This window comes from Megalobrama amblycephala, linkage group LG19, assembly GCF_018812025.1.
Source record: "Megalobrama amblycephala isolate DHTTF-2021 linkage group LG19, ASM1881202v1, whole genome shotgun sequence".
Classification (NCBI taxonomy): domain Eukaryota; kingdom Metazoa; phylum Chordata; class Actinopteri; order Cypriniformes; family Xenocyprididae; genus Megalobrama; species Megalobrama amblycephala.
In genome coordinates this window covers 37,355,099-37,378,751 of record NC_063062.1, presented here as the reverse complement: position 1 = coordinate 37,378,751, position 23,653 = coordinate 37,355,099, and the positions used below count along the sequence as shown (strand labels likewise).

Sequence of the window (23,653 nt, the reverse complement as noted above, 5' to 3'; positions counted from 1 at the left end):
GTAAAATTTTCACTCAGTACTTGTACTTTCACTTGAGTAACATTTTTGAGTACTTTTTACACCTCTGATTAGTATAAAGCATGCTAAAATACTAGACTAGCTGTAAGCCTTTTTTAGCCCTTTGCATAAAATGTCTCTGCTCTCTGGCAGATATCACTGAAATGTGTCCTGAGAAATCACAAAGTCTATCTGTGCATTTCTACTGCATGGTGCGGTTCGGTACGGCTCAGTGCAGCTCACTTTTTGGCACTTTTCCACTGCATGGGACGGCTAGGTATGGAACGGTACGGTTCACTTAAATAGCAACACCTCGGTGGAGGTTCCAAGCATGCCGTACCGATACCAAATGTGACGTGTAAATGTAGATCACTGATTGGTCAGAGAGAATCGTCACTACCAGTGTCATTGGATTTAAAACACGAGACACCAAACCCGCTAGATTTAAATAGTCAGTACCAGCCACCGCAGTATCATTTGTTTCCTGTAATGGCTGTATCGTGGTGCAGACTTGTTGGTAGCCGAGGAACGGATCCACGGCAGTAAAGGTGGTGCAACTATAACGATTAGTCTATAATCCCACCCACTTTGAAGCGGTACTAAACTGCAGAGGAAAAGCAAATTAAAAGTAAGTGAGCTAACTTTTTTTTTAAGTCTAATCAATATTTTCTTGTTGGGGGATGTGGGGGGAGATCAGTATGCCCTTCTGGTAATGTTTGTACTGCTTAGAGCTGTTCTGTTGTGTAGCGTTTAGGGCTTAGTAATATTTCAAAGCTCTGCGCCAGATGCCAAGGTCACCCTGACTCAGCCATTTGTTCCAGACTTCTCTACTTTAACAGGCTTTTCAGCTCTCACTCATAGAATCTAACACAGCCTGCCGGTCTGCTACCCTTGAGTGATGTTGATTTTACTTCCCTTTACTGTTTTGACATCATCCTCTAGCACAATAAAGTTTATTTGTTACAAAATCACAAATGTCATTACCTTACTAATGCAGTTGAGGCTGTCTGGGACCCCAAATTGATTCCATTGACTGAAATGACTTTTAATAAGTGCTCTATTCAGTGCTCCTACAAAATCACTTTATGATAATTGACAACTGAAAGATTTTATTATATATAATAGAATTGAAGAATCTGTAGATCTTGAAATTAAACATTTGTAGTTATTTATGTTTTGTGAACAAACCTCTCCATGTACTAGCTGTATACTAGCCCATTAGCCTGCTAGCTTAGCTGCAAAAGTATATATGTTTTTATATGCATTATACATTTTTGTTTGATCTGGCAAACCACTCTAAAAAATAAACTGAAGACATGACACATCAAAGAACAGTCTTATGGTTGTTGAATGAAATTAACACTAGAGGCAACAAAACCCACAAATTATGATTACAAGGCGAAGTTATCCATTAATAACTTATTTTCATGCAGTGTTATGCCCTCAAAACAATTTTACCATATTGGATGATTTGTGAACTAATTCATTTTGATGTTTGCATCACATAACCAGCTCCATATGTATGGCTTTTCTGACATAGTAAACTTGCTTGGTAGCTCACCTGTTACAACAATGCACTTGGATGGATGCTTCAGCAAGTGTGTTTTTATCTCACATTTGCTTTTGTTAGGTTTAGTGCAGGTAGTATATTATTTTCAAACGATAGATAATTATTACAATACATACAACAATCACTGTAATAAAATATTGGCAGATTCAGGCTCATCAGTGCCCACACAGCAGGAGACTCCTAGGCAGATCCGCATTCAAGTCGCCAAACCTGCGTGAATGTCACATTCGTTTTGGCGCCGCCCAGAGGATCAGGCCCGCCTCCGGGCGGCGCTGTAAATTCTACTGTCAATCAGCGGATCCTGAGCGGACCCATGTCGGATCCGCGGACGCGCACACGCCTTTACTATAACGGTTGTATCAATTTGCGGGTCCCAAACGGACCCGCCGCGGAGGTAAGGTTTTAAGCACGGATGTGGAGCAAATGCAGCATGGAGCCACGGTGGGTCCGCGATCCGCCTTCGTTGCGGATCCGTCACTGCGAGCACGTGGACATCGATACGGGTCCGTTTGCGGATGCGTTCCGGAAGCCGCGATACCTCCGCGGCCGATCCTCCGCGGAGTTCTTTTGCTCTGTGGTGGGTATACCACTCACTGGGCATTTCATTTTGAAACTGTGACGCGAAATATGCAAGTGTAACGGAGGCTAGCTGGTAAGGAGCTGTGCTGGTAAAACCTACTCCCAGGCCTCAAGGGGCGCACTAGTGACTGAAGCTAGAGGCTGAGGTCTTTAGTGTCCTTGTAAGTGCACACATCTCCCATGCCGGAAATGCCACTTCAGATCCCACTCGAAGTAGAACCGGAGGGGTTACATTGGTGCCATGACCCGGACTGGAGTGAGGTTTAGGGGGGTGAGTGTAACAGAGGCCAGCTAGTAAAGATCTTTGCTTGTAAAACCTCGCTTCCTGACCTCAAGAAGCACACTAGCAACTGACACTAAAGACTTGTTAATGTGCCTATCTCCCATACTGGAAACGCTGGTTTGAAGTAGAACCAGAGGGGTTACATTAGCCGCTTTTCCACTGTCGGGCCAGTGCGAGCCAGGGCTTTCAGCGGGCCAGGCTAGGCTAATAGCCCCGGATTTGTAGCACCGAGCCCAAAATCACGCTGCATTTCCACCGTCAGGCCAGAAGCTCTGTAGCGCTTCACTAAAACCTGCCCGTAACACGCCTCTGGAACAAAGTCACACAAACCCGTCATTTCACAAACGAATGGAAGTTTTATCAGAAAAATAATCAGAAAGAAATTACTGGAAACTAGCGAGATTGTAAAGTGAACATGATAAAAGCAGGCGTTGTTGGTATTGGCATCGATGTTTTACCAAACAAATGAATCATAATGAATTAATTTGTGTCAAGATTAAACATTAGTCACAGAAATAAAGTGGTATTTACTGTTATTTCACAAAAGAAAGAGGACACACGTAGCCTACTTATTCAAAAGAAAGAGGACACACGTAGCCTACTTATTCAGTCGCGTCTGTTCCTGTTTATTTGTAGTCATAGGACAGTATGTTTACATCACATTTACAAAGAATAATAATTTCTACAAATTTTCCACCAAACATACGACCTGAGGAGCTTTAGCACTCTCTCCAGTGACAGAGAAACAATCCCAAAAACATGGAGGTGCTTTATTTTATGAAATATGCGGAGCTAAATATGGATATCAGTCCGTTGAGAGATGAGACGTGCTGACAGATAAAATAATTACATGATTGTGATAGCCTACGTATATTTGTCTGATTTCTTCAAGCCGTCGTATTTACCATGTTTACTATAGTCTTGCTGATCAGAATCCACATCGGATCACAAACAAGTTATTTCAAACACTTGCTGCTGTGTGAAAGTGAGTTTTGAGCTAAAATGATTTTAAAAGTCTTTAATGCTGATGTTAGCTGGTAACCTACATGTAATCATCCATGGCGCCTCCGTCTCCACACATAAATAAACTCCGCCTTTGTTCGTAACCACTCCCTCAAGCCCGAGCTGGCCCGCTTTGGACCAAGGTATTCGGCGGGCCGAAAAACCCGTGCCGTTGGCCCTGAGGAAGCCCCGACGAGGCACGATCAATCCCCGGAAGTGACAGTGGAAACGCGACTGGCCCTGGCATGCACTAGCACGCCCGCTTTAGGCCCGACAGTGGAAACACGGCTAATGGTGCCGTGACCCGGATTGGAGTGAGGTTTGGGGGGTGAGTATAACAGAGGCCAGCTAGTAAAGAGCTGTGCGGTTAAAACCTCATTCCCCTGGCCTCAAGAGGCTCACTAATGACTGATGCTAAAGGTTGTGTCCTTGTTATAGCACCTGCCTTCCATGACAAAACATAAGTTCGAATCCCGCTCAAAGTAGAACCTGAGGAGTTACGTTGGTGCCATGACCCGGATGGGAGTGAGGTTTAGGGGGATGAGTGTAATGGCAGCTGGTAAAGAGCTGTGCGGGTAAAACCTCACTCCCCTGGCCTCAAGAGGCTCACTAATGACTGATGCTAAAGGCTGTGTCCTTGTTATAGCACCTGCCTTCCATGACGGAAACATAAGTTTGAATCCCGCTCAAAGTAGAACCTGAGGAGTTACGTTGGTGCCGTGACCCGGATGGGAGTGAGGTTTAGGGGGATGAGTGTAATGGCAGCTGGTAAAGAGTTGTGCGGGTAAAACCTCACTCCCCTGGCCTCAAAAAGTGCACTAGTGACTGTGTACTTGTTAGTGCGCTCACCTTCCATGCCAGAAACGCCGGTTCGAAACCCACTCGAAGAAGAACCGGAGGGGTTACATTGGTGCCGTGACCCGGAGGGGACAGTTTAGGGGGGTGAGTGTAACAGAGGCCAGCTAGTAAAACCTCACTCTCCTAGCCTCAAGAGGTGCACTAGTGACTGACACTAAAGGCTATGTCAATGTTAGTGAGCCCGCGCGCCTCCCATGCCAGAAATGGCCGGTTCGAATCCCGCTCAGAGCGAGGGTTTCACAAGAAGCAACGTAATATCACTTTGCAGCAATGTCACCATGGGCACGTTTTTCCAGTGAGTCTGGGTTGCTTAATCATCTATGCTTCTTATCTTTAAACATGGGATTTGACACTGTCTGTCTCATGGACATGGGCAAGGAGACCGCTATGCAGTGCTTTTCTGCTGCATTGATGCGTAAAGTGTCCAGAGTTTTGTGCTCCTCACTGTGTGCAGTGCATAATAAAGTTCCTCAGGGGCTCTGCAGTCCCCTGCTTTCTCGCCTTTTGTTTCTTACCTGATTACCATTTCATCAGCATGAAGGGTAAAAGTTGATAGGGATATAAAGTTACACTGTACTTTAACATTCATTTATTCTTATTGAATTCTTATTGACTTATTGAATTTAGTGAAACCACACAAAAATACGTCAAGCTGAACTTAATCAACCCAAACAGATACACAGTGAATGAAAATATATTGCACAGTACTAGATTAAGTTACTGAATATAGCAGACAAGGTCTGAAAATAGCAGCACAAACTATTATCAGAACATAAGTAACAGGACTTTGAGTTCAGCTCCAGCTGAAGTAACTGTGAATCATTGAGTGTCTAATAAAAACATTTTTGAAAGTAGAGAAAGAAACACTAATCACACACAGCTTTAGAAAATTTCACAATTTAGCTAATTTCCACCAAATCTTACATTTATCACTGATGACCAGCTGAACTATTGTAGTTTGTTTTTTGTTTTTTAATAATCGACTCTTTTTTTTTTTTCATTGTTCCGGCTTTTCAACATAAATTGAAAGAAAATGAAAGATTAAATTCTCATAATGCAGTGATTTCAGCATTTCTGCCCTTGTGAAAAAGAGGTACACTTTAGCATACTTTAAAAAGAGTGCTTATTAAGAAAAGAATATACTTAAGTGGGAACTGCATGCTGGTCCAATGTTTTTGGACACTTAGTTGCATGTTAATTGCAATTAATTGAAAATGTATTATAGTTTACATTTATGCATTTAGCTGAGCTTTTGAGTGCTTTTGCATAAATAGTTCCATCTTTACATTTTTTTCCAAAAGGGTGCTAACAGAATTTGTGATTTTTTGTCTCCACAGAGATTGTCAGAGCCATGACCTACGTGATAAACCAGGGCATGTCCATGTACTGGGGGACCTCACGATGGACAGCTATGGAAATAATGGTAACATTTTTTCGTCAGTTGTCATGAGAAACCATTTGCTGGAGCAACAAAACTCTCTCTTGTATCTCAGCTCCTCTAGTGTATACTGGCCACATATCACATATTTTTAGCCCTTTGACTGTCAGTACTGTATGTTGCTGTAATTGCAGTGTAGCACAAAGCAAGTTGGCTCAAACTGATATGTTGTAATTAAGCGGTGACATTATTAATTCATGGGTGATAAATGGAGGCTTGATCAGGGTTTTTACAGAGAGGACACACACTGATGACCTGTAATTTGTGTGACTGTGATAATACCATGTTCTGCTGTCATGCCAGATCTATCCCACATAAACACACCCCCACAACTAGAACATGTGTTCATAGCCTGAAATGATACAAAGGAGCTAATAAGTTATGTGATATTACTATACACTATACATACAGTATATATTGGAGACCAGAACTAGTTGTCACACTTTTTACTACAGTAACTATTTCTCAGTGTTAGTTTACTTTTGAAAGTTAGCTTTTACCTTAAAGACCCGACTAAAGAAAAGATATTATATTATATTATATTATATTATATTATATTATATTATATTATATTATATTATATTATATTATATTATATTATATTATATTATATTATATATATATATTATATTATATTATATTATGAAAACATTTTAATCTTACAATATAATATAATATAATATAATATAATATAATATAATATAATATAATATAATATAATATAATATAATATAATATAATATAATATAATATAATATAATGTTTGGGTATATTATTTTATATTATATTATATTATATTATATTATATTATATTATATTATATTATATTATATTATATTATATTATATTATGAAAACATTTTAATCTTACAATATAATATAATATAATATAATATAATATAATATAAAATAATGTTTGGGTATATTATATTATATTATATTATATTGTAAGATTAAAATGTTTTCATAATATAATATAATATAATATAATATAATATAATGTTTGGGTATATTATATTATATTATATTATATTATATTATGAAAACATTTTAATCTTACAATATAATATAATATAATATAATATAATATAAAATAATGTTTGGGTATATTATATTATATTATATTATATTATATTATATTATATTATATTATATTATATTATATTATATTATATTATATTATATTATATTATATTATATATATATTATATTATATTATATTATATTATATTATATTATATTATATTATATTATATAGTTATGTCGGTAACACTTTACTTAAAGGGGTGTGCATAAGACTGACATGACACCTTCATAATTTTGACATGACACATGTCATGAATATGAAGGAGGTTTTATGCATGTTTATGACAACTGTCATTAAGTGTCATTCGCTCAATTATGTCATTTTTAATGCAAAGATGACATTGTTTGAGATGTCCGAATTATGACAACTTGACATAAACCAATACATCATAACCTGTCAGTGTCTTTGTCATGACAACTTGACATCATTTAGCTTTTTGGGTTAACATTACATTAAACTGTCATGTCGTTGGTTTTGACATTGGCTGTCATGAGGCCATTATAATAGTGTCATAAATATGTATCTTGAGCTCAAGTACAGTGGTACAAATTGAACTTGTCATTAAAATGTCATTAAGTGACAATACTCTGACAAATAATTTTATAACAGCGTCATGACTATTTTTCATTTCATGTTTTTTTTTTGTTTTTTTAAGTTTCCTCCAACAGAAGGTCAGATAATAGACAATTTCAAATTTCGTAAAAAAGAAGACACTGTTATAAAATAATGGTAACACTTTATTTTAGGGTCTTTTAACTAGTTGCTTATTACTATTAGCATTCAGATGGCTAAAATATTGGCTATTTATTAGTACTTATAAAGCACATATTAATGCCTTATTCTGCATGATCTTATTCTACATTCTTAATCCTACCCAATACCTAAACCTAACAATTAACTATAATAAGCAGTAAATTAAGAGTTTATTGAGGGAAAAGTCATAGTTAATCGTTTATATATGTGTTCTCTATACTGAAGTGTTACCAAAATAATGTAATGTAATGTTAACCCATAAAGCTAAGTAGTTTTTTTAAGTTTGATAATTAATCTGCTATGTCATGTTTATGACAGGTTATGATGTGTTGGTTTATGTCAAGTTGTCGTAACAAAGACATCTCAAACAATGTCATCTTTGCATTAAAAATGACATAATTGAGCGAATGACATTTAATGACAGTTGTCATAAACATGCATAAAACCTCCTTCATATTCATGACGTCATGTCAAAATTATGAAGGTGTCATGTCAGTCTTATGCACACCCCTTCAAGTAAAGTGTTACCGTTATGTCTTGTCTGAATGCATGTTAGTGTGATTTTATTGTTCACTTTTTACCCAGAAGCTGAACTTTTACATTACATTTTAGACTTAATGATAGAAACAGGTGTTAAACCAACACCTAAACCATGATTTGAGAAAACAGGCATTTTTGTTACTGTGATTACAAAAACTTGTGACTGACTAGCCTCAGGCATCCCTATATAATAAGTATTATAAATCAATTCTGAAGTAATAACTGCAATGTCTGCTAATTCTGATAGTCCAGTAATAACATTATAAAAGCAGTTGGAGATTAAAAATTTTGAATTGTTGCTACAGAGATACAGCCTGTTTATATTTGAATACAAAAGTGTAAATATTATTCTCTCTTTCTAGGAGGCGTACTCTGTAGCGCGGCAGTTTAACCTGATTCCTCCAGTGTGTGAGCAGGCTGAGTATCATCTCTTCCAGAGGGAGAAGGTCGAGGTGCAGCTGCCTGAGCTCTATCATAAGATAGGCAGGTGTCAATCAATCATCATTCATCAATCAATCATGAGACTGTCAAGCTTAGAGAATTCATCAGTGATTGCATGCAGCAGCAGCTCATCTTGGTTCTGTGTGTGACTGTAGGTGTGGGCGCCATGACATGGTCTCCTTTGGCCTGTGGGATCATCACTGGAAAGTATGAAAATGGTATCCCAGAATCCTCTAGGGCAGCTATGAAGGTACCAATTTAATCATAATTTGCTAGATACTTGACAAGTCAAATATTTATTTTTTCCTACATGACTCTACTTCTCTTGTCTTGAAGTCGTACCAGTGGCTGAAAGACAAGATAGTCAGTGAGGATGGACGAAAGCAGCAGGCGAAGCTGAAAGAACTTGGTCATATCGCTGAAAAGCTTGGCTGCACCTTGCCTCAGCTCGCCGTAGGTAAGACTGCTTCCTCGACACTTCAAAGACAAAGAGTCGTCTAACCAGTGGAGCTGCCAGTTCAGAGTAGACTTTTGAGCTTTTGTGCAGTTAGTGGTTTTTGTTCTTAAATTATTGATGAAGAGGTATAGTAAAGACAATCATGAAAAAAATAGATATTTGTTAGCATTCTCATTCCATTATCTGTTACATTCTTGATGGCAATGGGTAAAACATGTTTATTTCATGTGTTTTTGGTAAAATCTTCTATAATATAATTAAATTGTATACACCGATCAGGCATAACATTATGAGCGAATGAATAACACTAATTATCTCTTCATCACGGCACCTGTTAGTGGGTGGATATATTAGGCAGCAAGTGAACATTTTGTCCTCAAAGTTGATGTGTTAGAAGCAGGAAAAATGGGCAAGCGTAAGAATTTGAGTGAGTTTGACTAAGGGCCAAACTGTGATGGCGAGACGACTGGGTCAGAGCATCTCCAAAACTGCAGCTCTTGTGGGGTGTTCCTGGTCTGCAGTGGTCAGTATCTATCAAAAGTGCTCCAAGAAAGGAACAGTGTTGAACCGGCGACAGGGTCATGGGCGGCCAAGACTCACTGAAGGCTGGCCCGTGTGGTCCGATCCAACAGACGAGCTCCTGTAGCTCAAATTGCTCGAGAAGTTAATGCTGGTTCTGATAGAAAGGTGTCAGAATACACAGTGCATCACAGTTTGTTGCGTATGGAGCTGTGGACCAGTCAGGGTGCCCATGCTGACCCCTGACCCCTGACCCCTGCCGAAAGAGCCAACAGTGGACACGTGAGCATCAGAACTGGACCACGAAGCAATGGAAGAAGGTGGCCTGGTCTGATGAATCACGTTTTCTTTTACATCACGTGGATGGCCGGGTGCGTGTGCGTCACTTACCTGGGGAACACATGGCACCAGGATGCACTATGGGAAGAAGGCAAGCCGGCGGAGGCAGTGTGATGCTTTGGGCAGTGTTCTGCTGGGAAACCTTGGGTCCTGTCATTCATGTGGATGTTACTTTGACACGTACCACCTACCTAAGCATTGTTGCAGACCATGTACACCCTTTCATGGAAACGGTATTCCCTGGTGGCTGTGGCCTCTTTCAGCAGGATAATGCTCCTGACGCAAAGCAAAAATGATTTGAGGAGCACAACAACGAGTTTGAGGTGTTGATTTGGCCTCCAAATTCCCCAGATCTCAATCCAATCGAGCATCTGTGGGATGTGCTGAACAAACAAGTCCGATCCATGGAGGCTCCACCTCACAACTTACAGGACTTGAAGGATCTGCTGCTAACATCTTGGTGTCAGATACCACAGCACACCTTCAGGGGTCTAGAGGAGTCCATGCCTCGACGGGTCAGGGCTGTTTTAGCAGCAAAAGAAGAACCAACACAATATTAGGAAGGTGCTCATAATGTTATGCCTGATCTGTGTATATATTTTATTCAGGCAGGATACAGTAAATTTATCAAAGTGACAGTAAAAACATTTACAATGTAACAAAAGAGTTCTCCTTTTTTCAAATAAATGCTGTTCTATTGATTCTTTATATTCAAAGAATCCTGAAAAAAATTCATGGTTTCAACAAAAATCTGAAGTAGTAGTTTCTTGAGCAGCAAATCATCATATTAGAATGTTTTCTGAAGGATCATGTGACACTGAAGACTGGAGTAATGATGCTGAAAATTCCGCTTTGATCACAGGAATAAATGACAGTTTAAAATATATTAAAATAGAAAACAGTTATTTTAAATTGTAATAATATTTCAGTGTTTTTACTATATTTTTGTATCAGCACTGGTGAGCAAAAGAGACTTTTTTCAAAAACATGAAAAAAAAATCATACTGACCCCAAACTTTTAAACAGTAGCGTAGATCGAAGTACTTGTGAATGGCCATCATGAAAAGAAAGATGATTTTTGACCACACAATGATGCATCTACCAGCAGAGAATACCTGCTCATGCTAACCAACCAAATGTCCACAATATCCACAAATTGTACTCTGCCAAGTACATTGTTTTGAAGCCTTTTTTTCATCTCTCCAGCCTGGTGTCTGCGGAACGAGGGAGTGAGTTCAGTACTATTAGGAACCTCAAATGCAGAGCAGCTGACTGAAAACCTGGGAGCCATACAGGTGAGATCGAGTGACTTTCAACACACATCTATTAACTTCCAGAACGTTCCTAACTAATTTATTTGCACATTCAGGTACTTCCAAAGATGACATCCCATGTAGTCTCAGACATTGATCATATACTTGGGAACAGGCCATACAGTAAGAAGGACTACCGGTCCTAGGGGCTCCGGACACACGCTCGGGGTGAAGGGAGATGTGTGTGTAGCAGTGTTCGTGCCCTAGTGGTTCCTGCTCCAAATCTGTTTCCATCGTCGGTCTGACCTCTCTCTGAAGCCTTAGAGTGCTGTCCTCCATAACCTGTACCTGCATCCCCTCAGTTTCTGCTGGTGTGCCTTCGCACCCACGACAGGTGTCCAGGTGTCAACTTGTCACGGCACCTTGCAGGAGAGCTTCACTCGCTTATGAACCTTATAAACACCTATCATGACCCCTGCTTGACCTCTGCTCTCAAAACCATCAGCCACCGGGACGTCTGGCGGTATTAGCACACAGAGTGGAGGAACGGAGCATGTCGCCCTCTTGTGTTCGAACACAGCAACTGCAAACCTGTTTCACAGACTGTAGAGCGCTGACTCGGTGGAACCGTGTGCATTCGTAAAGATTTGAGATGTTTTGCCTGTGCAGGAATGACTTTGATATTTTATGAGGGGTATATGTGTGTTTGCTTCATAATGTGAGCCACAGGTACATGTGGTGGAAAAATAACTCAATGCACACCTCTGACCTAGGAAATTACTTGAATGAGGGTAGCATATGTGATTATTGAACATGCAACTGTATTATAAACCGACCTCAATCCACACTGCAGTATAATATACAGTATTAAGGTTGATCTGACATGCATAGAGTATATAATGCCAGCAACCTAATGCATTTATGGTAATGTTTGATTATAAATGAGTGACTTGAAATTTAGAGGAACACGAATTAAAGGGATTCCCTTGTGAAAAAGAAGTGTGCTTAAGTGTATTGAATGTGCACTTGTAAAGTACTTCGAATCTTAAAAGTAAAAAACTATTTCTAATTTCAATGAAATAAAAGTTTCTGAACACTTAATTGGAATTTTAATATAACTTTGAAGTATATTTTAAATAGGTTTTAATGATTTTTTGTCATGTTTTTAAGAAGTACATTTATTTTGATGTGTTGACTAACATACTTTAGTAGAAGCACATCTAAAGTACTTGATTATAATTGTTACATTTTAAGTTACTATATTTTAAATGTACTAAATTACAGCTTCATCCTTTACAAATGTGTAATTAAAAATATATTTAAACTCATGACATACAAGTTTGAATAGAAATTATATTAAAGTATATTTTTAGCTTACTATAAATGCTTGCCGGTACATTCAGCAGTACGCTTTAACTATATTTCAAAGGCAATAATATAATATAATATAAAAGATGCACTTAAGTCCTTCTTAAGTGGGTCAACATATACTCTAAAGTTCAACTATATGCATTTAATGTAAATTTAATACATTTATTTAATAATATATTTTTTATTTAATTAACATGCAATTAACTTACCAAAAATATTACTTAAGTATATTCCTTTAAAGTACACTCTAAAAAATGCTGGGTTAAAATAACCAAAGTTGGGTTGAAAATGGACAAACCTGGCAATTGGGTTACTTTAACCCAATAATTGGGTTGTTTTAACCCGGCGGTTGGGTTAAATGTTTGCCCAACCTGCTGGGTAGTTTCATTGGGCAAACATTTAACCCAACCACTGGGTTTATCCATTTTCAACCCAACTTGTGTTGTTTTTAACCGAGCATTTTTTTAGATTTTATATTATCCCCATGTTAAGTACTCTTTTTAATAGTATGCTAAAGTGTACTTCTTTTTCACAAGGGATAGTTCACCCAAAAATGAAAATCCTTTCATCGTTTATTTACCCTCATTTTGGTTCAAACCTGAATGACTTTATTCCTCTGTAGGACAAAGTGAGAGGTTTAAAAAGAAAAAACTCGTATAGGTTTGAATCAACATGAAGGGTCAGTGAATGATGACAGTTTTCAGTTTGGGATGGACTGTCCCTTTAAGGATCCAGCTCCCAATCTGCATGGCAGCATTGCGATATAATGGGAGTGAATTTGATTGACCGTTTGCGGGTGCCTCATGTTTGATTCTTGCTCTTGCTTGCCCTACTTGAAAGCCATACTTTATCATGCCCTAGATATTTTAAAGACTGACAAGCTGCTTTACCCTGTAGTATATACCTTCTCAGAGCTTTTAGATTCATTTGAAACCTGGTGGATTTTGGCTTGAGGAAACGAGATGGCTCTGTACAGAAAAACTTCAACAATAGTGTTCAGAAGAACACAGTGTGTACATAGTGTACCTTTAGTCTCCCTGCGGAGTGCCTTGATTCTCACCTGCATGAACATTAGGGCTTGCCCATTCTCCCATGGGTCCATGAGTGTAATACTGTGAGCTTTTCTCAATTGTAAATGAAGTCTTTTACAAAAACGAAGAAATCACACCATGTGGTGACTATTGTTTTCTAACGTTTGTAACGTTGTTTCTGAGAAAAGAGGAGTTGTTGGATACAGAGGCTGTTCTGAATCTCTGCATCAGGGTCTTTTATCATATCATGCATCTCTCTCCCTGTATGGCAGCAGTGACTTCTGTAAATATAAATATGTAAACAGTACATAGAGGTAGAATATATGCTTGAAATAAAAACACATACGGCCAGTAAACCCATGTGTGTGTTTGCTTATTATGGGTGGGCGACATACCGGTAGACACAATAAACTTTTTTTCATATTAATACAATGGAATACAAAGAAAAATGAAAATATTCAGGAGAAACAGAACACAGCTAGAGGACTGAAAAGAGCTTTTGTCACAAAAACAATGTTGCATTAAAAATACCAAGTGTCTCATTTTCCTGACGGATAAAAATAGAGCATGACAGAAAATATACAGCTCATTCAGTCAAAATGACAGATAAAGAATATTTGTAAAGTAACCCTATTATTTGAAATGATATGTTTTTTTTGTTATTATTTTGAGTGGAAGTCGCAAATGTTAAAGGGATCATGAGAAATTTGTCTTTTGGCAGATTCATAGCTTAAAATGTCCTCATTACAAACAAAGCATTTATTTAATCAAGCTTCAAAAACGACTCGTTTGGATATTGTTTGGATGTTGTGGGATTTGTGAGCATCAGGAGAAAGTAGATGGTTTCTTTTTAAATGAGTCTCGGATCAAGTCAGTCAGAAGATTAAGTTTGTTCGGAGTATTTTCAGAAACGTTTGAAGATGAAGCAGCTGACTACACTCTTAGAAATAAATTCCAAAAGAGGGTTTTCACAACAATGCCATAGAAGAATCATTTTGGGTTCCCAAAAAAACCTTTCAGTGAACAGTAGAACTTGGCTGCCTACCCAGTAGAAAGCCAAAAACAGGTTTGAAATCGGTGCTACCTGACTAGAAAAAACAGAGAAAAAAGGCTGTTGTCTTCCCTTTTGCCAAATAAGTAGGAAAACTGCAAGACCCATAATGCACTGGGCATGTTATTGTTCAAGGCCACGCCCACCAGTCTGCTATGTATACGCTTGGATACCAGTCAAACACTACTAATAAATATTAGCCTTGCTTTAGTAGGAAATACTTCTAAGCAAACTTTTAGTCATAATGGTGTTGACTTGTATTGTTCTCGGGTGCAAGAATTCAAAAAGTAAACGTTTAGTGGGAGTGAGTTAGGCCTACTTCCGGTTTCCAGTGAAGGATCCAGCACGCTTGAAGGCACTGGATAAAGGCTGCAAAGAATCATAAATACGCAGCAAAACGCTGTTGGTATACAGGTAAGAAAGCTGTTGCCATAGTGCTCCATTTTTATTTATTTATTTTTATTTTTTTAACCATAATGCTTAAGATAAACATAGTACGATACAATTTTCAGTGATAAACCAACTCTTACCATAACAGTTCTGTTAATTACTGTCGACCCGAATGTCCGTGGGCGGGGATACAAAACGCAGAAGTATATTCTAGTCAAGGAGAATGAGTAAACACTGTTCATTTACCAACATTGTAATAAAATAAAGCAGGTTCAAAATCGGTGAAGTTGCACTTATATGCTCCCTGTAAACTGGATCATTTCAGACAGAGGGCCAGAATGAGGGTAGAAATAATATTTGGTATGAGGAATTGAGACAATTCAGGAAGAGTATATAAATAAATAATGATGATCTGAGATGTAATAACTCAGGTAGAAAATCAGCAATTTACTTTTTTCAGTGTCTGTAGTGTTTTCTTATCTGAATACAGTGGTGTGAAATATTTGAGTAAATTAATTAGTTACTGTACTTAAAGGTGCAGTGTGTACATTTTAGCGGTATCTAGGGGTGAGTTTTCGATCTGCAATGTAGAGAAGCTACGGTGGCCAACACAGGACAAATATGTTGTCGTCTGAGCAATAGCCCAGAGTAGCCGGGCAAGCAAATGCGCTCTGTAGAGCAGTTTGTCTGTTTAGGGCTACTGAAGAAACATGCCGGCGCAAAATGGCGACTTAACATGTAAGGGGACCCGCGGTGTATGTAGATAGAAATGGCTCATTCGAAGGTATAAAAAAACCATAACGGTTTATTATGTGAGATCTTTATACACCATTGAAAACATAGTTATGTATATTATATTGCATTTCTGTCAATAGATCCTCCTAAAATGTACACATTGCGCCATCTTTTTGGCTACATTGTAGTTTTACTGTGTATTAAAGATATTAGCACCTTTTACGCTATACTTGAATACATTTTTGAATATGTACCTATATGTACTTCTTACTCCAATATATTTGTGTTGAGTAATGCATTTACTCATATTTTTCATGGCATGGCAGCTCCCTTTTTCTGCAAGTATATATCTGCTAACTTATTGTGAAATAAAATTACTCATGTTGTGATGTAATATTTTGGTCATATTCCACATCCCTATTTCTTATAATAAAATATGACGAGATACATGAGTAAACAGTCTTTTATTGGTACAAAACAAAAACAAGAGAAGACCATACAGGCCTTAACTGATCATGAATTTCATGAAACTTTAACAGATGAAATGATAAACGCCCTCCCAAAATATAACAAACCTCCTTTAACACATTGCCATGCCACCCACCCCCCAATCCCATAATCCTCTCATTTGTTTGTTCCTCAATCTTCTCCTCCTGATGCAATCAGTCTTTTATTTGGACCCAGTGGACAGCAGGGCGATCAGACCTGAAGAGGCACTGATGGACAGAATGTAGTTCCTGTGACCAACACAAAAATGTTAGACATCTGAACCAATCATCACACTTAAAGAGTAAACACTGCAGTAAACTTACACTGTTGGATTGAAGTTCTTCAGCAGGAAGAAAGAAGCGACGATGACGAGCAAGAGGAAGAGAGTGTTGTTGTAAAAGATGGAGAAAGTTGTGGCCTCGTAATCGGCGACCTCATTCTTCTTCCAAAGGATCCTGCGGCAAAGAATCACTGTTAGCAACATAGTATTCAAAGAGTTGGCATGTCCTGTGCCATATTTAAAACATCGGATCAACAGGATACATCTAAAGAGGTTCATTTAATTTCGGTCTTCAATAATAGGCAATGTTGTTATTGGTAACTAAATCGAATACTAGAGCTGCGTGATTAATCGCTAAAAGATCACAATCGTGATTCAAACACCCAAGTGATTTCATGCCGAAATGACAAAGATTCACCGTTGTCTATTAAACCTTTAATAAAATCACAGTGGAACATTCAAATCTGCATTCTGCTGAGCCAGAGAGAGCCGCCGTCATGAAACGGCTTCACAAACAGTCTTTTCAATCACACAGTATCATTATTTCTGTGTTGCAAAATTGGTTCCAAAACGCGATAAACGCCATTTTCAAAAAATTGAGTTTCCACCAAAATCAGTATTGTATCTGGTCGGTATTGAAAAGTCATTTATTAATTTTGCGCAAAATGCGATATTCGTCGTGTTATTCTGTCATGTTTTCTCCCTTTCTTTCCAAAACGCGACAAACGCCAGTCTCCCTCCTCTGCAGAACGCGATATATCCGCTCAACCGATCACAGCGCACCATTCCACGCACTGTAAACATTAAAGGCTTTTTTAAAAGCCGTTTTTAATACCAATGTACTCGGCAAATGTGTTTATTTAACCGTGCGGTGGCGCCAGATACTCTTTAATCGGTAATGACAAATAATTTATAACATTAACAAGATTCATTTTGGGAGCGACGGCTGAATGTATTTTTAGTAAAATGCCTGTATATAAGATAAATATTGGCAAAGTTTAGACTCTGTCATGTATATGAATCAACTTACTTTGTTGTGTATTTTCAATTTGAAAAATAACTTTTATATTGATGGATTAATTGCATTTTGAAAAAAAGTGTCATGGATTTATTGCATTTTGGGGAAAAAAATAATACATTTTTATAATAAACTTTTTAAAATCAAAATGTAGATTTGAATTTTGTATGTTTTTATAACCAAAAGATGCTATGTGAAAGTTTGAAACAGAAAATAGTGGTTTTCATCTTGCCACTTTCTTGGTAAAGAAAACACCTTTTTACTCAAATTAATCAAAATGGAGTTATTGCGTTTTGGAACCAAACTCTTCAAATATTCATATTTTCACAGAAGTACTGGGATAAAAGTTTATAGTTCAGATATAAACATTGATGTCTACGGTAGCGGTCAAATTAGAGCAAGTCACCTTTTGAAACTAACTTGGTGCTTCAAATAACGATTGTATTGATTACATCACACCAGTAGATGGCGACAAGTGACTGTTAAAAAATGTATTCATTGAATCATTTATTTCAAGAGATTAGTTAAAAAAAACCTTGATTCAACCAGTAATGAAACGAGTGAGTCATTGAATCATTCACTCAAACCAACTTTTAAAAATAATTCATTCATATTAATTAAACATTTTTAAATAGACTGCAGCAATTAACATTTTGTCAGAACCTCTAGAAAATTACATCTTGGTTTGAAACAATAAATCGTGATCCTCAATTTACCCAGAATTAGTGCAGCTCTATTAAAAATAGTATTCGCTTTCGCATAATTAATATTACGCATACTTAAATAAATATACTTAAACAAAATACAAATATAACATGAAAAAACTACTTAAGTACAAATATTACATAAAATTAGAAACGTTGCCTTGGCAGCTAACTGAAATAATTTAAGTACTAAAATAAAACTAAATTAAAGGGTTAGTTCACCCAAAAATGAAAATAATGTCATTTATTACTCACCCTCATGCCGTTCTACACCTGTAAGACCTTCGTTCATCTTCGGAACACAAATTAAGATATTTTAGTTGAAATCTGATGGCTCAGTGAGGCCTGCATAGCCAGCAATGACATTTCCTTTCTCAAGATCCATTAATGTACTAAAAACACATTTAAATCAGTTCATGTGAGTACAGTGGTTCAATATTAATATTATAAAGCGACAAGAATATTTTTGGAGCGCCAAAAAAATAAAATAGTGACTTCTATAGTGATGGCCGATTTCAAAACACTGCTTCAGGAAGCTTCGGAGCGTTATGAATCAGCATGTCGAATCATGACTCGGAGCGCCAAAGTCACGTGATTTCAGCAGTTTGGCGGTTTGACACGCGATCTGAATCATGATTCGACACAAAAGATTCATAACGCTCTGAAGCTTCATGAAGCAGTGTTTTGAAATCACCCATCACTAAATAAGTCGTTATTTTATTTTTTTGACGCACCAAAAATATTTTCCTCGCTTTATAATATTAATATTGAACCACTGTACTCACATGAACTGATTTAAATATGTTTTTAGTTCATTAATGGATCTTGAGAGAGGAAATGTCATTGTTGGCTATGCAGGCCTCACCGAGCCATCAGATTTCAACAAAAATATCTTAATTTGTGTTCCGAAGATTAACAAGGTCTTACGGGTGTGGAATGGCATGAGGGTGAGTAATTAATGACATTATTTTCATTTTTGGGTTAACTAACCTTTTAATGCTATATAGAAATATATAAAACTAATACAAAATGATAAAAGCACAACAAAATGACTAAAAAATATAAAAAACTAAAAAGTATGGTGAATTTAGGGACACTTTTTGCCATTGAGATGAATTTGAAAAAGTGTCCCAATCAACCTGAATTCACCCTATATAGTGTGCATACATAGTACACATTATAAATAATACTAAAATAACAATGATAATAGCAGACAAGCCAATCATAATGTCTCATAATTAAGACCAATACCTCTCGTCCTTCTCTTTGCGGGACATTTTGCGGTTGTCAGCCTCAGAGAGCTTCCGAGTCACTTCCTTGGACACGGCATCTTCACGTTTCTGAGCGACCCTGAAAGGAGTAGCAGTTGATCAATACAGTCTTCTGACTTAGTAAAGTTGACAAAACCCAAAAGAGTCTTAGGAGACAGAGAGAAAAGAAAAGAGATGGTATTCTTACTTGTGCTTGAGGACGAATTTGACATTCTTGTAAGCAAAGGCAACCAGGTAAGTGCTGACTAGAGTCATGACTGCATACAGCACTGCAGACTGGACCAGATCCATGTGCCAGATCCTCCAGAACAGCCCTGACACAAAATCACACATGCAAGAACAAAACAGAAGATTATGCATGCATCACAATAAAATAGTAAGACAATAACAGTCTCAGCAGAGACCGCAGATAATGTAAAACATAAAAGTTTACGGTCTAAGTAAAGCAGCTCAATGTTTAGACACAAGCTAAATGTCAGAAGCAAAGGAATCTCATCATCAGGAACAGATGCGGAACTTACAGATGGGAATTGCGGACACGATCAGCGCATTGCCGTAGAATAGCGCGGTAGATTTCGCCGACAGGTTCCTGCTGAAGTCCTGCAGCAGAAGATCCTCCTCTGACTGCTGTTTGTTGCCGCTTTTAGGTGCCATGTCTCCAGTCTGTCCTGCGCTCCGGTCCTTGGTTTGGGTGAAAAGAGACGGACACGTATGTGATCCGAATGGATGAAGCGCTTACGCCGCGTCAGCACAAACAGTGACGTAGAAATGATGCGCGGAGAGCTCGCCGAGCTGCTGCCAACTAGTGTCCGGGAGGGTCACGCGCATTTAAAGAGACAGTTCGCTAAAAAAATTAAAGGATTAGTTCATTTTCATAATTTACTCACCCCCATGTCATCCATGATGTCCATGTTCTTCTTTTTTCAGTCGAAAAGAAATTAAGGTTTTTTTAAGAAAACATTCCAGGATTTTTCTCCATATAGTGGACTTCAATGGACCCCAAACGGTTGAAGGTCAAAATTACAGTTTCAGTGCAGCTTTAAAGGGCTTTAAATGATACCAGACGAGGAATAAGGGTCTTATCTAGAGAAACCATCGCTCATTTTCTTAAAAAAAAACAAATCAAATTTTATAAGTTTTAACCATAAATGCTCATCTTCTTCTCTATTAGAATTTCCGGCAGTGTAGACACTGCTAAATGTATTACTGCCCTCCACAGGTCAAAGTTTGAACTAACAACTTGCACAAGCATCTTGTATATGACAATTTAGTTCAAACTTTGACCTGTGGAGGGCAGTAATACACTTAGCAGTTAAAACGTATATATTTATTTATTTATTTTTTTAGAAAATGAGCGATGTTTCTCTAGATAAAACCCTTATTCCTCGTCTGGTATCGTTTAAAGCCCTTTGAAGCTGAACTGAAACTAATTTTGACCTTCAACCGATCTGGAGGCCATTGAAGTCCACTATATGAAGAAAAATCCTGGAATGTTTTCATCAAAAACCTTCATTTCTTTTCGACTGAAGAAAGAAGGACATGGACATGTTGGATGACATGGGGGTGAGTAAATCAGAAAATTTTAATTTTGAAAGTGAACTAATCCTTTAAATTTATGTCATTATTTTCGCACCAACTCTCATGTTGTTTCAAACATGTATATTGATATATGCATCTTGCCATGATAATAACAGTTCATAGTGACCCCCACCCCATAAAAGACAACAAAAATACCCTGAGTATATTGTAATTAGCCTATTACATGATAATGCATATATTATGATTTCTGAAATGTTGAAAATGTCTTCAGAAAAGGTGAATCAGGTCTAATTTATTGAAACCTAGAAGTTTGTTATATATATATATATATATATATATATATATATATATATATATATATATATATATATTTGAAATGCATAAATATTTGTGCACCACTAGATGGAGACAAATAGCCTATTAAAATTTATGGAAATGGTGAAAATACTTTTGGCTATAAAAGTATCTATCTAATTTGCATTTCCTTCAGCCTGAGGCTTGATTTGTGTTATTACTGTAAAAGTAACTTTCCCCAACACTGTGTCCAACCAGCATTAAATGTATGAGAAAAGCAAATTGTTTCCATGTCTGAGACATCATACCTCTCTGAAGCACAGTTTGGGGCAATTTTTATGTGCATTGAACAAAGATTTTAGGTACCCTTTTTCATTGTACTCGGCTTGGGGGGAATAAATTACACTTTTCTACCACTTTTGATAACTACTCTTTACCTCATTAACCCTTTGAGCCGGTTGTAGAAAGGCGGAAGCACAGAAGATGATAAAACATTAACTGTGATCTGGAAGACATGGTCATACCGGAGAGAAAGAAATGAGAATGAAAGTAAATGGAGAATTAGCTGACATTGCACAATGGTTGAAGATGATAAAGGAAAGCAGAAAGCACCAGAGCAAAGTTCAGGTAAACTCATCCTGGGTTTCCCGGGTCAACAAAGGGCAGTAATGACATGGGTGTAGACCTCAGGGTTTGTTGCTTTATTTGGCATCAGAATGACTGGCAGCCCAGTCATGGCAGCTGGTTTGATCACATTTGCACCTCATTCTGGAGAATGGGTGGATCCGTTCAACGGCAGATATGCATGTGACGGTCCTTTGATCTGAAAGCACCCGACTTTACGAGGTTGTGTATGATGACTGATGACAATGTTGTGTATTTTGTCATCAGGATTGGCTTTTTGTTCCTCTTGCCGTTTTTAGATATGGGTGTGTGATTAAAACTCACTGCAGGATTTTTAAAAGCTAGTGCCAAATGCAACATTAAAAAAAAAAAAAAAATGGGATGGGCGGGTTAAACTATATAGAAAGACAGGTGAAAACATCATGACTATGTCAAGTCATCTTTATAGCACTTTATAATACTGATTGTTTCAAAGCAGCTTTACTTGGATAAACAGGAAAATAATGATTCAATGATGCAAACAGATTACAAAAGCAATGCAGAAAGCAAAGAAGAGTCCAAAGAACATGCTTGTTTGTGTCAGCAGTTTCATATCACACATAACTTTTGTATTCTCTTACCTGTTAAAGGTGCAGTAAGCGATTTCTGAGAAGCACTGTTGATATTTGATATCAGCTCAAACAAACACACCCATCCCTTCATTGCTCCGCCCCCAAAATGCATGAACACGCAATTCAAGAGTGGGCGTCTTTTTATCACAGTCAAAACACTCAAAACTGTCCTGTTACTACAGCATTACAACAGCATATCTTGGCTCTCTGAAACATAGAAAAACTAATGTTACTCTCAAGCAGAAACTAAACTTTCCAACGCTAATATTCTAATATTAACGTGGGTCCTAAATCCCTTGCCTAATCACCTTCTTTTTCCAGTGATATTCCTCTGAACTTTTCTCTTTTGTAATGTCTCTCAGCCATCTCTCTTTCTACACACTCTAAAAAACGCTGGGTTAATATAGAGCAGAACACATGTTGGGTTAATTTTGTTTATTTAACCCAGTATAATGGGTGGATTCATTTTTACTATAATACTAACTTCCTTTTTTTTTTTTTTACTTCATACATGAATTAATGTTTACGGATTAACTTAAATCCTCCAAATACTCCTCACAACCACTGGTTTGCATGATAATTCCTTTATTTTTGATCATATTTTATAGTATAGCATATTTTATCTTGTTTTTAATACATATTAACTATACATTTAAGCTCATTTAACAAATATTAGAAGTAAAAATTAAACATTTAGAAGTTATTCAAATGTAATCGACTAGTCTCTGTTGTCCTGTTTCCACCATAACAGCGCTGGACATATTTTAACATCCTAAGTATTTATATCCTGTATCTTTTTGAATAAATTTTTTATGCAAGGCATCAGGTGTTTTCATCACGCGAAAAGACAGACGCGAGACTCGTTTAGGTGACTCACTTCGCACCCCTGTATGTTGCTTTGATTACAATTAAATCATATACAGCACAATAACCAATTTTTAAGTAAGTCAAATAAAATGTACACAAACCTGTATTTTACCAAAGACATGCACCAATATGACGGAGCTGCACTGCTCTCTCCTGAAGAGGTCACAAAAAACCCACGATAAATAACCCCAGGGTTATCACCTCTGACCCAGGAGCTGGGTAACACAAAAGCTACCCAAAATCCTGGAAAAATTACCCCAAAA

At 37.4% G+C, this 23,653-nt stretch overlaps 2 protein-coding genes across 5 annotated transcripts in view; one reads left to right on the top strand and one right to left on the bottom strand.

Annotated features, from left to right (window-relative positions):
* Positions 1 to 11,852, top strand: part of kcnab1a (potassium voltage-gated channel subfamily A regulatory beta subunit 1a) — a 135,410-nt gene extending 123,558 nt beyond the window's left edge. For all 4 annotated transcript variants that reach the window (XM_048168732.1, XM_048168733.1, XM_048168731.1 and 1 more), the window contains 6 exons: positions 5,627 to 5,712; positions 8,469 to 8,589; positions 8,703 to 8,797; positions 8,884 to 9,004; positions 11,069 to 11,157; positions 11,232 to 11,852. In XM_048168732.1, the coding sequence (XP_048024689.1) occupies positions 5,627 to 5,712; positions 8,469 to 8,589; positions 8,703 to 8,797; positions 8,884 to 9,004; positions 11,069 to 11,157; positions 11,232 to 11,321 (602 nt within the window). In that variant the 3' untranslated portion in view covers positions 11,322 to 11,852. The remainder of the gene's footprint in view (positions 1 to 5,626; positions 5,713 to 8,468; positions 8,590 to 8,702; positions 8,798 to 8,883; positions 9,005 to 11,068; positions 11,158 to 11,231) is intronic.
* Positions 11,853 to 16,138: 4,286 nt separating this feature from the next.
* On the bottom strand, positions 16,139 to 20,236 carry ssr3 (signal sequence receptor, gamma). Its single transcript, XM_048169189.1, has 5 exons — positions 19,977 to 20,236; positions 19,643 to 19,769; positions 19,436 to 19,534; positions 16,506 to 16,637; positions 16,139 to 16,430 (listed from the first exon to the last, which is right to left on the bottom strand). Exons 1-5 carry the CDS (start codon positions 20,107 to 20,109, stop codon positions 16,364 to 16,366), a joined length of 558 nt encoding a protein of 185 aa, XP_048025146.1. The 5' UTR covers positions 20,110 to 20,236; the 3' UTR covers positions 16,139 to 16,363.
* Positions 20,237 to 23,653: the final 3,417 nt, after the last annotated feature.

Bases quoted from the DNA above. Each gene is read 5' to 3' on its own strand.
- ssr3 (XM_048169189.1), bottom strand. From the start codon at position 20,109: ATGGCACCTAAAAGCGGCAACAAACAGCAGTCAGAGGAGGATCTTCTG. The intron at 19,770-19,976 runs GTAAGTTCCGCA...ATTTTGTGTCAG, and splicing joins CGTGTCCGCAATTCCCATCT to GGCTGTTCTGGAGGATCTGG. The intron at 16,638-19,435 runs GTATTGGTCTTA...TCTTTGCCGCAG, and splicing joins CGCAAAGAGAAGGACGAGAG to GATCCTTTGGAAGAAGAATG.